The sequence below is a fragment of the Typopeltis vanoorti genome, chromosome 3 (assembly GCF_054136105.1).
Source record: "Typopeltis vanoorti isolate ZY-2024b chromosome 3, IOZ_Tvanoo_1.0, whole genome shotgun sequence".
Lineage (NCBI taxonomy): Eukaryota > Metazoa > Arthropoda > Arachnida > Uropygi > Thelyphonidae > Typopeltis > Typopeltis vanoorti.
Genome location: NC_143551.1, coordinates 159,492,702 through 159,510,406, shown reverse-complemented (window position 1 = coordinate 159,510,406; position 17,705 = coordinate 159,492,702). Strand labels below are relative to the sequence as shown.

General features: G+C 33.9%; 1 protein-coding gene across 1 annotated transcript in view; it reads right to left on the bottom strand.

Annotated features, from left to right (window-relative positions):
* Nucleotides 1-17,705, bottom strand: part of LOC150108702 (microfibrillar-associated protein 1-like) — a 92,147-nt gene that overhangs the window by 23,824 nt on the left and 50,618 nt on the right. Inside the window, exon 5 of the mRNA XM_090390510.1 lies at nt 8,872-8,937. Coding sequence (XP_090246636.1) covers nt 8,872-8,937 — 66 coding nt within the window. The remainder of the gene's footprint in view (nt 1-8,871; nt 8,938-17,705) is intronic.

The window sequence follows — 17,705 nt, the reverse complement described above, 5'->3', positions numbered from 1 at the left end:
TTCTGACGTGCACACTTGTCCTGAAGCAGACTGTGATACAGACCATTAGCTAGTAAGAGCCAAAGTAACACTAAGACTCCAAAAACTTTCAAGTCAGGCACATTCCACTAGATTGGATGTTAGAGTAATTCCTAGTGGATTCACAGAAGAAACCAACTCGGCTGGATGATTAGTATAGGATACAGCCAAGAAGTATCTCGGCCCAATAAGAGGATCAAGAGCCCCATGTGTAAAAATAATCATAATTAAAATTATGAATATTTTTACGTATTGTTTATGTTAGTATGTTTATTAGTTTTGTTTTCATAACACACATTGTCGGCACTTGCGATGTGCCGTTATGGAAATTGTTTTGTTAAAAGTGATATGTAACGCAGTTAAAAATTTAATGTACTTACCGGATTTGAGTAGTTGTGTTACTTTAAACAAATTTATTATGGTTTGAAATATTAAGTTTTGTGTTTTATGAGGACATTCTCTTATCGCTAACGGAGACGAAGTGTCAGCCATTATACAGTACTTAGTTTCTCGCTTGCCACGGAGTGCGCATGCTCGCTGAGAAGTTTGATGTGTGATTGACAGCTGACAAGGAAAGCGTTCGGTATCTGAGTAACGCCTGTAAACAAGAGAGCGTTCGGAAGGAATTTAGAACACAGGCCAGCAGATATTTAGGTTCGGAGGAACTTGAGTTTTTTTATGTGACAGTCAGAGGAAAATTAATAGTATATTCCGAAAAAGGAATCGTGGAACTATTAAGTTTTAATGTGGAATAAGTATGTGGATAAATAAAAGGAATATTGGAAGAAACACTGATTGAAAGATTTATAGTAGATTCCGAAAAGGGAATCGTAGAACAAGTTTTTTTAATTGGAAGAGTAAGACTGTCAATAAGCATTTAGTGAATAAAAGAAGAATTTGCTATTTACGTTCTAAAGGAATTTTCGAGAAAATTCTGATTAGGAAGTTTCATCTGTATTAAGGATGCCAGATCTGACTATTATTTCTACTGAAGAAAAGAGAAAGAATTAAGTCAGGAAGAATTAATGTGTGTTACATAAGTGATGAGAAAGGATCCTGTAAAAATGAAGAATAGAGTCATATATCTATTGAAAAGGGCCTTGACAGAGAAAGAAACTGGCTATGAACATTTTGTGATTATGCAAACAAAGTGTTTAGTCTAGTCTTAAGTGTAAGTTTGTTTTTAAAAGGCCTTGGATCCAATTAATTTGTAGTTAGTTATGTAATATTTGTTTGAAGTGTATATATATATATTATTTTTGTTATATTAAATGTGTTTATTTTGTATTTTGGTCTTGAGTCAGTGATTATTTAGATTCTGAAAGAAAGAGTTAAGATCATTGCACCAATTGGAGTGAACCCTTGTGTATAACAACATATAGGTACACTCGGAATTTAAAAAAAATAATTGTTAGAAACAGAGATCATTCTCTATGGTAGGATAAATATTAAGATAATATATATGTATATCTCCTCAATATAAAAATCCACTAATTATTAACACATGGATATCAGATTCATCATGGGAACTAATCAAAAGAAGGCAGTTGGAAAAACAAAGAGACACAGGGACTGAAGAATATAAGAGATTACATAGAGAAGTCAGAAGAGCAATCAAGCAGGACAACGAAAAGTTCTATACTAATAAATGTGAAGAGATAGAGTTCCAGATGAGGAGGCTCAAGTATAAAAGGATGTTTTATTTAGTTCGTGATTTAAGCAAAATTTTAAGCCCAAATTGAATATTATCCAAGACAGGAATGGAGCATTACTAAAGAAATGGAAATCAAAAACAGATGGAAAAAATACTGTGAGGAACTGTACAGTAGAGTGTATAAAGAAAATGTGGAGATGCCCTCTCACCAGGGAAATTTTGATTTGGAACCTCCTCCACTTAGGCATGAAGTTGAAAGAGCAGTTAAGCAGCTTAACAGTAATAAGGCACCAAGTGCAGATGAAATTCCATCAGAGTTAATTAAGGCCACAGGGGATGGACGTATAAGAGTGTTCATAGATTGATTACAAGGATATGGGAGACAGGATCATGGCCTAGAGACTGGAAGAAGTCTGTTTTCATACCACTACATAAGAAAGGAGATACGAAAGCATGCAACAACTATAGAACTATTAGTTTAGTATCTCATTCAAGCAAAATTTTATTGAAGATCATGCTAAATAGGATTGAGGCCAAAGTTGAAGCAGAGGTGTATGAGGAACAAGCAGGTTTTAGGAAAGGTAAGGGCACCAGAGATCAGATCCTTTGCCTTAGACAAATCATAGAAAAATATAAAGAATTTAGACTTCTTCTGGTAATGTGTTTCTTAGACTACTCTAAAGCTTTTAACTGTGTTCAGCATGTGAAACTGTGGAAAGTAATGAAAAGAATGGGTTTTCCTCAACACACTATCTGGTTGATAGCCAATTCATACAGGGAGCAAGAAGCCACAGTAAGAACTGGCTTCATTGATTGGCTTCAGGTTGGAAAAGGAGTAAAGCAAGGATGTTTACTTTCGCCTCACTTGTTTAGTATATATATATATGGAGGGCATCATGCGTGAAGCATTGGATAAACTCAAGACAGGAATTAGGATGGGAGGTAGACTGATCAGTAACCTGAGGTATGCTGATGATACAGTACTCCTTTGTAATGAAATGGAAGAACTAGGACAAATTCTTGACATAATTAACAAGATCGGTACTAACAGAGGACTTCAACTAAATTCTAGCAAGACAAAGATTATGGTTCTCAAAGGAAATACAAATAGGGAAACAAGTTTACCTTAACGGAAAAAGAATTGAGGAAGTCAGCAAGTTTGAGTACCTGGGATCCATTATTAATGTGAAGAATTGCTGTTCAGAAGACATCAGAAGGAGGTTAGGAATGGCTAAAACAACAGTCAGAGACTTGTCTAAAATCTGGACGGATGGATCTATCTCCATGGAAACAAAGTTGAGGATTTTGGATGCAGTTGTTTTCCAACAGCGACTCATGGATGTGAGACTTGGAACCTAAAGAAGTCAGATAAGAAAAGGATATCTGCTTTTGAGATGTAGTGCAACAGAAAACTGTTGAGGATATCATATACTGAAAGACAAACAAATGAATGGGTGTTAGAAAAAATTAGTAGAACTTTAAGGCTCCTTGAGGATATTGACAAAAGAAAGTTAAAATATTTTGGACACACTGAAAGGATAGAAGAAGGACTTCTCAAAACAGTAATAGAAGGTAAAGTTCCTGGAAAAAGAGGAAGGGAGTAGACCATCAACGAGATGGATGGATGGTGTGTGTGGAACAACTAATCTTCAGATAGTTGAAGTCTCCAAAAAAGCAAACAACAGGACTACATGATGAGGCTTGGTGTGGCACATCACTGAGCATCGGAGTGACCATATGGCATTTGTGGATGTCCAGTGAACTTTTGCTGATTTGCTGATGTTCTAATCTCAGTATAGATAGATAGTGAGATTAGAACATCATCATCATGCTTTTCAAGGATACAGGGCTAGAGTGGCCTGTTCCAGCCTTAGAAGCCATCGTTGAATCTCTTTAGAGGATGTCTTGGTTTTCTTTTCACTAATGGTTTGTAATTTAAGGCTTGTTTTGGTAATCATTCTTTCATGTGTTTCAACCATTTATGTCTATATTTTTTAATTTTTTCTATTACTGATTCCTGGTTTAATTCTTTCATAATTTCTTCATTTCTTTTGTGATTGAATAGAGTATATTTTTCAGTTTTTCTCATAAATTTCATTTTAGCTATTATTAATCTTCATTTATCTTTTTGTTTAATTGTACAGATTTCACTTCCATGCAATAGGACTGGTAGGGCTAATGTATTGTATATGAACTAGGTTAAGGTTTAAATATAGAGTTAATTACATCTGCTATTTTTAAATATTTTGCAATTTTTAGGTTTATATATTTTCATTTTCATATGTAATCATGCATCCTAGGTAGTTAAATGAATTCACCTGTACTAAAATCTTGTTATCTATTACTATTTCAGTTCTTATTGGATCTTGTTCTTCATATGCCATTGTTTTTTATTTTTCTGTTGATATTATCATTTCATAATCTTTGGCTATTTCATTTAAATTTAAAATATCTTTCTGTACGTTATCTTCAGAATTTGTAATTATTATTGGGTCATCAGCAAAAAGGAGAGTGTTTAAGTTCACAGTAAGAGAAAGTTTAATACCTTGGTGGAAATTTTTATTCCATTTTATTATTTCATTTAGATAAATATTAAAAAGAGTTGCTGAAAGGGGGATATCCCTGTCAGACTCCTTGGTTTATTTCTCTCAGATATGATAGTTCATAATTTAATCTTATTTGTATTTGATTATTTTTATATATACTTATGATAGCTATTAGAATATTATTTGGTATTTGTCTTTCTTTAATATGTTAAATAAAATACTTCTTTTAACTTTATCAAATGCTTTTTCAAAGTCAATATATGTAATATGCTTCTAAATTATATTCTCTTCTTTTCTCTATTAATAGTTTTAGGCAAGATGCCTAGTCTACACATGTTCATCCTTTTCTAAATTCATTTGGACTTCTAAAATAAAGCTTTCAGAATATTTTATTAGTTTGTTATTTAAAATTCTGTTATATATTTTGCAACAGGAATTTACAATACTTATACCTCCCTCTATAATTTTTAGGGTCATCTCTGCTACTTTTTTTTAAAGATAGGGATCACTATCTTTTTCCTATTCTATTGGTGAGTTACTTATTGAATAGGTTTTATTTAAGAATAATAAGAGTCTTTATTTGAACCTTATTCCTGCATATTTATATAATTCTGAACCTAAATTATCTTCTCCAGATGATTTTCCATTTCTTGTTTCTTTCAGGCTGATTTCTAATTCTTCTTTAGTTATTTCCCTTTCAGTTTCATTAAATTTTGCCCATTATCTTTTTCAAAATATTTATCTGTCCATAATTATGCATAGAAATTTAGAAATTCTTCTAATTTGAATTCCGTGTTTATTTTTATCTTTTCTTTAGTATCTGTACTTAAATGTTTCAAAATCTTATATACATTGGATCTTATTATATGCGAATTAGAGTATATATGAATTACTAATTATATGAAGAGCCAAAGGCTTCAATTCGGCGACATGAACTTATTTACGTTAACTTAAATAAGTTCGTGTCGCTGAGTTGAAGCCTTTGGCTCTTCATATAATTAGTAATTTATTAGGACACCTTCTTGGCAATTCTCATAGTAGGGTATGTAAGTTCTGTTCACTACAAACTTGGTATTAACTAGGTCTACCTACTCATTGATGAGACCTCAATAAAGATTGAAACCGGTCTGGGTAGTGACCTTCTCTCATAATGTAGAACAGTAATACAGCTCCTAGGAGCTAAGTTCACATTATGGGTAAAATACCAAGAATAGTGATCGGAGCTTGCTCCACCCTTACTATGAGTTGCCTCAGTGTTGCACTACCAAAATGGGTCAGTTGCACTATCCAGGTATTTGCTTATGCTTGGAATCGCCGAACTTTATATAGTTTCTATATTCGGCATGAAAGAGTTTCTTATTCGGCTAAGAAACAATATGGGATGTAATATCCCTTAACGTAAATATACGAATTAGATTTTTGGATAGAATAAACTGAGAAAATGAAGAAAGCTATTTAAATCTTATACATGATGTTTCCAAACTATGAAGATGCCATCAACATATCTCACTAGATAACAGATTTTAGACAAGAAACTGTTTTTTTTTTATAAATGTCTGATCATCAGCTTCTCGTGATCAGACCAAAAGACGACTGTTACAGAAGTTAGACTGAAGGAAGTGCTCAATAAATGGTCTTGCAATATCAACTGAGAACTCAATACAGCTCAGCACTTCATTAATACGTATTCTGGTCTAAACCTGTAAGAATATCAGATGATGAGATGGAAATATTGGACAGTTTCTGAACAAAAATGGGCTGAATTGAGAAAGATATCTGGATAATAAATAAGATCACTGCCCTGCTAAAGAGTTCTAATATCAAGATAGCTTATAAATCAATTCAAAACTGTTCATTGTCTCCTCAAATGTAAAAACAAAACAGCAATTTCATCTACAAACATCCAGGTGTTGATAAAATTCCATCATCTTATAGTTTACCTCACATAGGTCAGACAAGAAGAAGTTTTAAAATAAGAAAGCAGAAACATCTCAGCAATGTTAAATATAGAAGAGAGAGAGAGAGAAAAAAAAAATTTGGGCTCACACATCATTCATCTACCACAAAGCCACCATGCCTATCCAAAGGACAACTTCCTTTCATGTGGAACCAAAGAATCACTCACAAGACTTACTCATGAGAAACCAGGATCACATCTTAAGTGATGTCTGGAAATCATTAATCGGATCTTTCAGCATATTAGAATTGATTTCTCAAACAATTACCTCAGACTATCTGCAGAGACAGCTGACATGTACCACATATACCAATGATGCCTCATTTTGATTGTTTCTATACTAATGGCTTGTTTAAATTTTTTAGTAGTTTCTTAATCTACCACCCTGAAAAAGCCACTGGTCCTTAGTGCATAACTAGTTGGCACCTACTGTGCAAATAATAATAACTAATAAATTAAACGTTTTAACTACAATAGTTATAAAGTTTGATTTCAACATAAATATACCATGGAAAAAAAAATTCAATTTTTGTGCTAGATGTCTTCTGACTATTTTTCGGCAAATGAAGATAGATACATAAAGGAAGTTAGCCCATATGCCTCATACTCTTATGAGGCATAGGAGATGAATATAGGGCTGAATGTTCCAGATAAGATTTATATAAGCAAACAAAGACTGAGTAAAGAGGAAGGATCCTAAAGTCCTAGCTGGCACCTTGTAGTAATGAGGGAGATTCTAGGAACAATCTTTCCAATATCTGAGAGACTTCTACAGTACTGCAACATGTTCCAAATTTAAATAAATATATGGCTGCCCCACCTTAACCAAAATCTGGAGACAGCTAACCATCTTGAGACCTTCAGCAGAATAAGCAGAATCCCATCGCTACACCCACAGAGGGTGGCACCACTTAGGAGGACTTTAGGATCCAGCCTTTTTTACATTGTCTTTGTTTGGCTTCCTACTGGTTTCCCTTCATGCATAAACTGGTATATAAGAGGATTGTAAATAGAGTAGTGGCAACATGCGCACAAAATTTAAAATAGTTTATTTATCATACAATTACATCCCTTCAATGTAATCTCCTGTCATGTTCTGCACCTGTTTCCAAATTTGTGGGAGCTGCTGGATACCATCGGCAGAATAATGCCTGTTGATATCAGTAATAGTACAACCTACTGCTCAAAGAAGCTCTTGCATGTCACGAAACTTCAGACATCTGAGAGGTTCTTTCATTTTGGGAAACAAGTCAAAGTTGCAGGACTCATATCCAGTGAATATGGAGGATGTTCCAATGCTTCCCATTGAAACCTGTCCAACATCTCTATCACCAATTATGACACATGACATCACACACTGTTGTGCAACAAACGCAGTGGAGAACCCATGAAAAAAGTGTTGTCACTTTCTCCTTAAAGCTGGGTGCAAATGGTGCCCCAGAAATCGTCAATAGTACTATGCATTAACAGTTTTCCCTTGGGGCATAGCATGATGAAGAAGGACACCTTGAACATTGCAAATGACTATCAGCATGACTTTAACTTTGCTGGGTTCCTGGAAAAGATTTTTTTTCAGATAGGATAATCTTGAATGGTGCCATTCATGGAATTATATCTTCAGTTTAGGCTCATAAGCCCTTGCCCAAGATTCATCAATGGCTATGACACGATTCAGAAATGCATTCCCTTCATTTTCTTATTGTTCCAGATGCAGGCCAGCAATCTGTGCCATTTTTTTTTTTATCTCAATCAAGTGATGTGGAACCCAATGAGCAGAAATTCTGAACATACCAAACCTCTCTCTTTTAGGATGTGCCAAATCCTTTGATGGTTTATCAGTTTCTTGGGCCAACTGGTGTACAGTCCATCGCCAATCAACCACGAGAAGTCCCCAAACAAGCCCAACATGTTCATCTGAAATGGCAGGTTTTCCTGCACGGTGATTATCATCCTAGTGATCCCACCCCACATGAAATGCAATGACCCACTTTGCCAGTCCAGTGCAGCCAATCGCAGTTTTACATCATGCAACATGGACCTTAATCTAGGATCACTGTTCTAATTTTGTGAACATACCTCAGAGCACAGCACACTGAGATGTTGACCACTTTTCCAAACAAGGACACTTGTTAGAATGGACTGTGTTAACTTGTGCTCATGTACAGTACATACAACTAGCAACTTTATCTGTCTGAAGTAACATCTGAGTCACCAAATGCATCTCCTGAGAGTGTTTCAATTACTTTATTTACAACCCTCATATAGCTTTGTGCTCATAAAGATGCTTTGGTGATCAAGGCAAAATATTGGTGTAATATTTAACTAAACAGTCAGTTAATATTTATTCCAAGATGTGTTTTTCACCTCTAAACAATGTGAGTGATAATCACGTAACATCCATATCAGATTAGTAGTGCCTCAGAAGACCAATAATAGATTAATTTGTCAAAACAGTTAAAATGCTGTTTTCTAGTAATAATGTAAACTTATTTGTAGTACTATAACACTATCATGGATGAATGAGGGTAAACAGCAGGAATTTGATGAAGATGATCATATTTTATATGGAGATTTATAATGTCCCTAGCATGAAGCATTTCAGCGATAATCTTTTCATTACAAATAAGAAATATCATAACAAATTTCACAAAATAGTTAAGTCATAAAAAATGGAATGCAGTTTAATTAAAGAATACCTCTTCATCCTCAACTGCTCTTTCTATAGCTCGTTGTTTTAGAAAAGCTCTGCGCTGTTCTATTTCCTAAATAAATAAAGCCATCACATAAATATAACCAAATGGTAAAATTAATGATTTAACTAGATCATAAAATGAAATTACAAAAATTGCTAAATAATAAAATGAAATTACAAAAATTGCTAAATCATAAAAAATAACTAATCATAAAAAATGATTGTGAGACATACAAAAATATTTTGGGAAAATTAATAGCTAATAATAATGGCAAATACCTGTTGGATTTCTGCTCAGGACATGGACTGGTTATTACTACACCATGTTCCAACATAAAAATGTGCACAATTTCACATGGAGAGAAGAGGCAAGGAATAAGAAAAGTCTCATTGACTATGTTATTGTTGATAGTGATGTTTTCTCCCTGGTGCAGGACACCAGAGTGTACAGAGGATTTGAAATTGGAAGTGATCACTATTTAGTCTTGAGCAGAATAAAATTGAATTTCATATTGAAAAGAATAATATGTAAGAAAGTTTTAAAACAAATAAAAGTTGAGCTGTTCTCAGATGCGAACTATAGACTAAAATACACAAAGATTATTGAAGAAAAAATGAAAGAGCTTGAGAACAGGAATCAAAACTTGGAGATTCAGTGGCAAGCCTTGAAAAATGAGAACTTCATGGTGGACACAGGAAGTTAAAGAGGCAGTGAAGGAAAAGAAGAAAGCATATCAAAAGTTCCTGTCAAATAAGTCAGCTTGTGCTCTTAGAGAATACAGAGACAAATGCAAGAATGCTAAACACTGTGTAAAACAAGCTAAACAAAAGTCATGGGAGGACTTTGGCAAGAATAAAGAAAATAAATATCAAGAAGGTGGCAAAATATTCTGGAGGTTGTTGAAGAAGCTTAGGAATGGAGGAAAGAGTGCTGTAAAAGGAGTTAGAGATGATAAAGGTGACATGAAAATGGGAGAAAAAGATATCCTTGAAGTATGGAGCAATTACCTTGAAAAACTGTTAAATGAAACAAGCAGTGATGACAGCACAGTGGTAAAAAACACTGACCAGGCATGCAGTCAGGAATACATATCCATACTTGAAGTAGAAAAAGTCATCAAAGGCTTGAAATGTGGAAAGGCAGCAGGAATAGATGATATTCGAATATTCGATGATATGCTGAAGTATGGTGGTATAAGAGTCTTACAGTGGCTGCACTGCATAGTTCAGAAAGCCTGGACAGAGGGACGAATTCCCGATGATTGGAGTAGAGCTCTCATAGTACCGATATATAAAAAGAGAAATAAAACTGAATGTGAGAATTAGAGAGGTATTTCCCTACTGAGAGTTCCTGCCAAGATCTATGCAAGTATACCTGAGAAAAGGTTGAGAAGATTGAGAAAGCTATGTGAAGAACAAGCTGGATTCAGGCTAAATAGAGGCTGTCAGGATCAGATCTTCACTTTACGACAAATAGTCGAGAAAGCACGGGAATATAACAAAGATCTGTATTTAAATTTTGTCGATTTGGAAAAGGCATGACAAGGTGCCAAGAGAGAAGCTATTCAATACGCTACAGTTATATGGTGTCAATGGGGCATTATATCAAGCAATACTTAGTCTTTTTTTGAGTTGTAAGTCAGCAGTTAGAATTGAAGGAAGTACAGGAAGATGGCTTAATGTTAAATTTGGTGGTGAGACAAGGATGTACATTATCCCCTCTGTTATTCATTATCTATATGGGTCACATTATGAAGGAAAGTGGTAATAAACATGATATCAAAATTGGAGATGTTAATGTCAGCTCTTTGCTTTATGTGGATGATGTTATACTTCTAAATAAATCCGCTACAAGTCTGAAAGATTCTCTGACTAAATTGAATAACTGTTGTAATAGATATTGAATGAAGGTCAGCAATAAAAAGACGAAAACAATGAAAATAGGCAGAATCATTGAAAATATCAACTGTGTTGTGAATGGAGAACCTGTGGAACATGTAAAACATTTCAGCTACTTAGGCACGATTTTTAGTGAAGATGGTAAATTAAATATAGAAAGAGATAACAGAATCAGCAAAGCTGGTATAGTGGGAAGTCAATTGAATGAATTCATATGGAATAAGAGAGAAATTAGTCAGAACACTAAATTAGCTATATACAAGACAGTGTTTCAAACCAGTTTTAACTTATGGATCTGAGAGCTGGGTCAGAAGTAAAACACTTGACCAAAGACTAGAGACCGCAGATATGAGAGTCCTGAGAAAGATTAGAGACGTGAACAGATGGCATCAATGGCAATATCATATTAAAAACGAGGATATTGGGAAAGAAAAGAACTTGACATTGTCAGCATCCAGGAATGCGTTAGCAGAGCTAATCTCAGGTGGTATGATCACTTAAACAGAATGGGCGAAGAAAGATTAGCACAAGTGGAGACGCCAGGTTGGCAGGAAAACGACCCTGAGGAAGACCGAGATATAGGTGGATTGATACGGTACAAAGTGCCTTAGACGATAGAAATATAAGATCTGATAATGTTGGAGTCTTGACAAGTAACAGACTGATTTGGAGGAAAATTGTAGATAGGAAGTTAGTAATCATGTAAATTTTTTTTCATGTGGTACTATCATATTCTGTACACCCCTTAAGGGTACATGGCAGGAATTTGATGATGATGATGATAAAAAATAACACAATATAATTCAAAAGTTTTCTTTAACTATTGCATTTTGGTATTTGTATATATAGTGAGTAATATAAAATCATATCAGGCCTAAGATCATTCAGTGTAATGTACCACTGATCAAATTACTTTGCTAAAATTATGCAGTTTAAATATTAAAATCACAAAATCTATGTAAATTTCCATCTGAAAAATTATAATGTAGCATACACACACACACACAAAATATTATTATTTCAATCATCGACAAAGGGATATATGTATATCAAAGATGGCAATAGTATGAACCCCACAAACTGGAATTCCTACCCTTTATTGAAATAAAGGTGTTTTAGGAGATTTTATGCTCATCAAAATCTGTAAGTAAAATTTGTACATTAATCTGTAAGAACAGATTAATGTACTTCTAAACCAGCAAATTCACCAGCCACTTTTATTTACAGAATAAGACCAGTTTTTATTGGCACACATTGTTACTTAGCATGAGAACTTCATATTATCTCTGAACTTATGGTTCATGTTGCTCCTTTTTTAATCTTTAATATAAAGAGATAAATAAAGCATTATTTTTATGGAGCACCCTTGGATCAGAATATGATTTTTGATTGTGGCTCTTTTTAAATTAAAAACTTAATGAAATGATCATATATCGGTGTTATTGCATACCTTTGCTGTATTTTTGAGCAATTATTATCTTTGAGACTTGAAGCGGAGATTGTAAATGGTGATGAATGAATATGATATTTGCTGATATGCAGAATAGTAAGATGGGGCTCTAATGAATTTTAAAATTGAAAATATGAGATATAAAGGTTCTAAAAATGATAGGATACCATCAAAAGAGAAATGTAGACAAAGAATATCAGTAATGAATGATATATGATGTTAATAATAAATACTCTATAAAATTTGTAAAAATTAAAAATCAAAATATATTAAAGGATTATCATCTTCTAATCATCAACTTAAAAACTGTGAAGGATGAAAAAAAAGGGTCTTTCTTTTTTAAATTTAGGTAGCAATGCATTTTTCTTGTATTAAAAAAGAAAAAATCAAGTCTCTAAGTCTTCAGCTTTACTGAATTTAAAATTCAATCAGATACGAACTAAGTATGGAATATATAAATCTGTAACATTCTATGTACAACTTCTGAAAAATTAATCTAGTCATAAACTATACAATCTCTATATGAATGCTCATAATTATGTATATGAAATATACACTGATACAGAGAAATGAAGGAAAGGAAAGTTAGATAACCAAAAATCAATGGGAGATTTTAAAAAGAATAAAAAATACAGAAATATAACAATTATATATTTGGTTTAATCCTTTATCCAAGTGTAAGCAAACAAAGTTTGCACCTGAAATATCTTCACGACTGGAGCAACTCATGGTAAAGGTCATATAAGTTCTGATCACTTGCCTTGGTATCCCATAATACAAAGTACATCTCTTTGCAGACATGTATAATGCTATGCATTAAGGGAAGGGTCACTACTCAGACCGGTTTCAACCTTTATTGAGGTCTTGTCAGTAGGAGCCAGACCCAGAGATGGTGATACTAAGGTGGAAGTAAATATAACAATCAGAGGATAAATATTTCAGACATTTCTGGTATGCTTTCTGCTATTATGAAATATAAAATCTGAAGTTAAGGATATTCTGAATATCTGCCCATATTGATTGGTTACTTGGAAAAGTGGATCGTGTCTCCACTCTCCAATCAATAGGATGCTGGCTCAAATACTGTGGCAGATGTTTGTGAATATATTTGTGGTATATGAAGTCAAACCACTTAGTTGGACTGTGACCCTGCTCACTGAAGGTCCAAAATGGAGTGAAAAAGTTCGAACTTTGGTCTTTAAGAGACCTTTGGTCTAATCCAGTGTGTACATTAATTAACCATTGCATCCAGCCACAGATTAATGTACTTCTGTTGATAAGTTAGATCAGGATTTCTCAAACTTTTCTTACGACGGAACACTTTACAAATCATGAAATTCCAACGAAACACCTTGGTTAGAATTGAGTATCACCGGTCTTGTATTCAATGTAAAGCTAAGTGCACACTATCTCCCAGCAGGCTGTATCGCATCGCAAAACTGCGACACCGCACACTACAGGCATGCCAGGCCATAGCACATTGCATTGACCTTGCTTGTGACCACACGTTTCATAGAATAGACACCTCCATACTTCACTCGCGCTCGGAGGTGTCGACAACCGTGGGCTACTAAGTCAAGGCCAGCTCCACGCTGGTCTTAATAGCACAATACACACACATAGAAAGGAGCGCCTGAATTTCAAACATATTTGAACTTGTTGCAGCATTTAAAACCATTCCTAGCTCATATTGATTTTGATAATTTTTCATGGAACGTTTATTCACTCTCCGCAGAACACTCGTGTTCCGCGGAACATAGTTTGGAAAACGCTGGTGTAGATGATGTTGGTAGATGCGGTTCATTGTAGTTAGTGGAGACAGAGTTATAGAGTAGGTGCCCTCCTTCGATGAGTCTTTGGGCTTCCTGGAGGTGTTATGCAATAATAATACCTTTCTGTAGATGAAAGCAAAAAGCTCTTATCCACACAATGGTATGCAATAGCTGCACGATATCCACCTGTGGTTATTTTTAGAGTGTCCTTTCAAAAGTTAATGATTTTTTGATAAAAACATCTCTTGCAGAAGGATGTACAACTCGAATTAATTTTATATCCTTTTATAATAATCAGATAAAACTATGCCAGAACAATTATCTCTATAAGACTTTTTTTGTAAAGTTAGTTTGATTTTAGCATAAATATAAATGGAATGGCTCACTTTGCCAAATATAATTATTAAATAAATAGAATAATAGGAGTTTGACAAAAGGCTGTTGCCAAAACATTTTCATCTGTCATCTAATTCGTACTTAGCACGTAACTTACTTTATTCATCAACAAGAAAATAAATAGTGGATTTTAAGGATTACATTTTAAATGAATAGTTAATATACTGTATATCTTCGATGTTTAAGTATTTAAAAAAAAAAAAAAAAAAAAAAAAAAAAAAAAACTCATGATTTATTTTGTTAGTATCAGACATGAAGTGTGACTACCATAAAAACTACTTTCTGTCTCTTTTTTTTCTGTAAGCGCTTGTGTAAAAGTATTGTCCATATAAAACTTACATGACGAATGTAGGAAGCATATCACTAAAGTTTGAATTGCCTTCATATTATTATTGTTAGTGAATTCGATTTCCACTTGTAACGTTAAAGATTACGTCACTGCATTTCAGACCTTTATTATCCGCATACCAAGATGTATCACGTGTATGAGGTTTACTCGTTATTTATAAACTATTTTAGATTTTTAGTAACATTCTACCGGATCTTTCTATTACTTAGAATGGATTTGTAAATACATGGATTGTGTTCTCTTTACAGGAATGAAAGAATAAAATAATGACATTCAAATGCTCAAAGCAGATGGAGGGAACGAAATAGAAGGCATTTTGAAAACTAAAGACGTCTGCTCAAATATGACTGTCTGTCGCTATTTATATTTTTAGAAGTTCACTATCTTTTGGCCATTCTTCAAAATGTATTCAAAAACCATAAATATAGTTGATAACTGCATTGATGGTGAATTTATTCCAATTAAGACAACATTTGTTGGCACACTGCCGAAATACATACAAAGAAGTAAACTCTGTCTTTCCCAAATAAGTTCATATGTTTTATATTGGGAAGCCATAGTGAACTACTTGGGCTATTTGTAAACAAAGAAAAGTTAGGCAGTTACCCAATACATTCAAATTCCTATTTAACTTATCTCGGATGAAGTGCTTCCACATTGCATAGTGAAAAACGGTTATTTCTTTCACTAATGCAATAACAAGAACGAGAGAAGATTTACCTGGAATTCAGTCAAAACAAATGAAATTAAGTACTGCATTTTATATAAAAATAAGTGATGTGAATTTTTCATGATTTGATTAAGTCTGTTTGGATAATTAAAATCGATAATTTTTAAGAACTGAAATGTATTTTATTGATATAATTATAAAAATATAAATAATAATAAAAAAAAAAAAACTGTGCCGTGATTTTCTTTAGTTGCAATGTAAAACATTAAACATGGTTTATTTTGATTTTTTGGTTTGCGATCTGCAGCAAATCATTCTCACATTTCTGTGGATTTGGCATTCTTGCTAGAAGCATTTTGCTTTCATTGGTTTACAGTTCAGACGGATTGATGAGCAGGTGTTGATGTTTTGACACCACATCCGAAGCAATTGAGGATATGTGACCAGAGTATTGTATCTTAACTGCAAGTGTTCCTCAGGCACGTTTTGCTTTATTGAAATCCTGACCAGCTTTTCCAAACCAAAGGGCGTCGTCGATAACTACTGATTCCAAAGATGGTCCAAAGCAGCAGCAGCAAGATTACTCTTCTGAGACTAGCTCTAATATCGACTACTGTTTAGTCTGAGATGATGCCAGTAGGTCATCAGGCCTGCTCCTACTACAGGCATCATATAGGGCTAATATCAGTCTGCATTAGGTCAGTTTCACAAGTGGGAGACTTGACCTATAGAAAAGTATGAATAAAACTCCCACATTAGAACTGCTTCAACTTCAACCCGTGATATCCCGATTATTTTTATATCACTGGTTGAAGTTGAAGCAGTTCAATAACACATTCATTGAGTTATATATTTGGAGGATACATTTATTCATTTTTCAACCAAAGCTGTTGTTTGACTTTGGTGACTGTTTAATTCAACAAAGTGGATTTCTGTTTTTTTTCTCTTCCATTTCAGTTTTTCTGTCATTCTTTATTACCGAACAACTTTATTTAGTCAAACGCATGTCGAACAACTACATTGTACGACATTCGTCTCTTGTCCTTTCTCCATATGTAAGTCAAGGTCTGAGAAATGAAAAGGCTCATTTTGACATCCTTTCTATACATCAATCCAACATACTCAATGTTTATTGCTCCATCCAAGGCATTATGGAAATTTTGTACGAAAAGTGTCAGAATTTTCTCCTAAAACACCATCTTGTCTCTATCTTTGGAGTAAAGATTTGTAATGGACACTTAAAATAGGAAAACATTTCTGTTCAGAATAAAACTTGTGATTGATAGGCAGATGATCGTTTTCCTTTTAAGAATAGCACCTGAATCATAAAAGAAAATGAGCATAGAACATAACAGTCACTCAACTAACGTATTGGATATTCGATTGCGTGAGGATAAGGAATTTAACTGGAGATCACTTGAACGAAGTTTCAAAGAGGCGGTAAATGAAATCATGTACCACCTCTAATAAGCGTGTTAAGATAACTAAACTAATTTCATGCTGCAGTCAGGCTGGCTTGTTAACGGCTATGATAATTTTTTTTTATAATCAGAAACCTGAAACAGGTTGTTTTGAATTATGACTGAAAAAGCAGTGTATTATGTGTAAATGGAATGAATTCTTTAGCTACTTTGCTTCTTTTTAGGAGGAAAACCTTTCACCCCAGGTTTTCCTCCCGATAACGAAGTACGAGACCAGTTAAAAAAACTTCAGCAGAAAAGTCCCTTATAAAGATTCTTCGAATCATCTCACCGACTGAGCTGGTGAGTCGTTGATGAAAGCTATATTCAGTCATGTGTATGTGTGAGTGCATGAGAGAGAGAGAGGTGTAGGTATTAAGGCTTGCATCGCATGAAAGTATGTCTCCTCAGATATCCCACCAAGTTGTGCTTAAATAATTGATGGTATTACACGATGGTTAGAAGAAAGGAAACAATGCACTCTAAGAAGCATTCAAGGATTTGTAGATAAGATGATTTATGAAGAAAATATAAGTCAGTTGAAATTCAGTGATTGTAGATAAGATGATTTATGAAGAAAATATAAGTCAGTTGAAATTCAGTGGGTTCTATTCTTTCCCTAAATTTGTCTACACACATAGACAGACCACTCTTCTCTCATTCTCCGGTTAGTTTTCTTTGTTAAAAGTTTGTGTGTTTATTCTGCCATCCTCGTAGTGTCATTGAAGCTTGCCATTACCACTGTATTAAATCAAATATCTTTAAAATGCAGTTTCAATTTCTTGATCGTTTTTGAAGAATATATATTTTTGAAGAAGAATAAAGCTGATAACGCCAGAAGT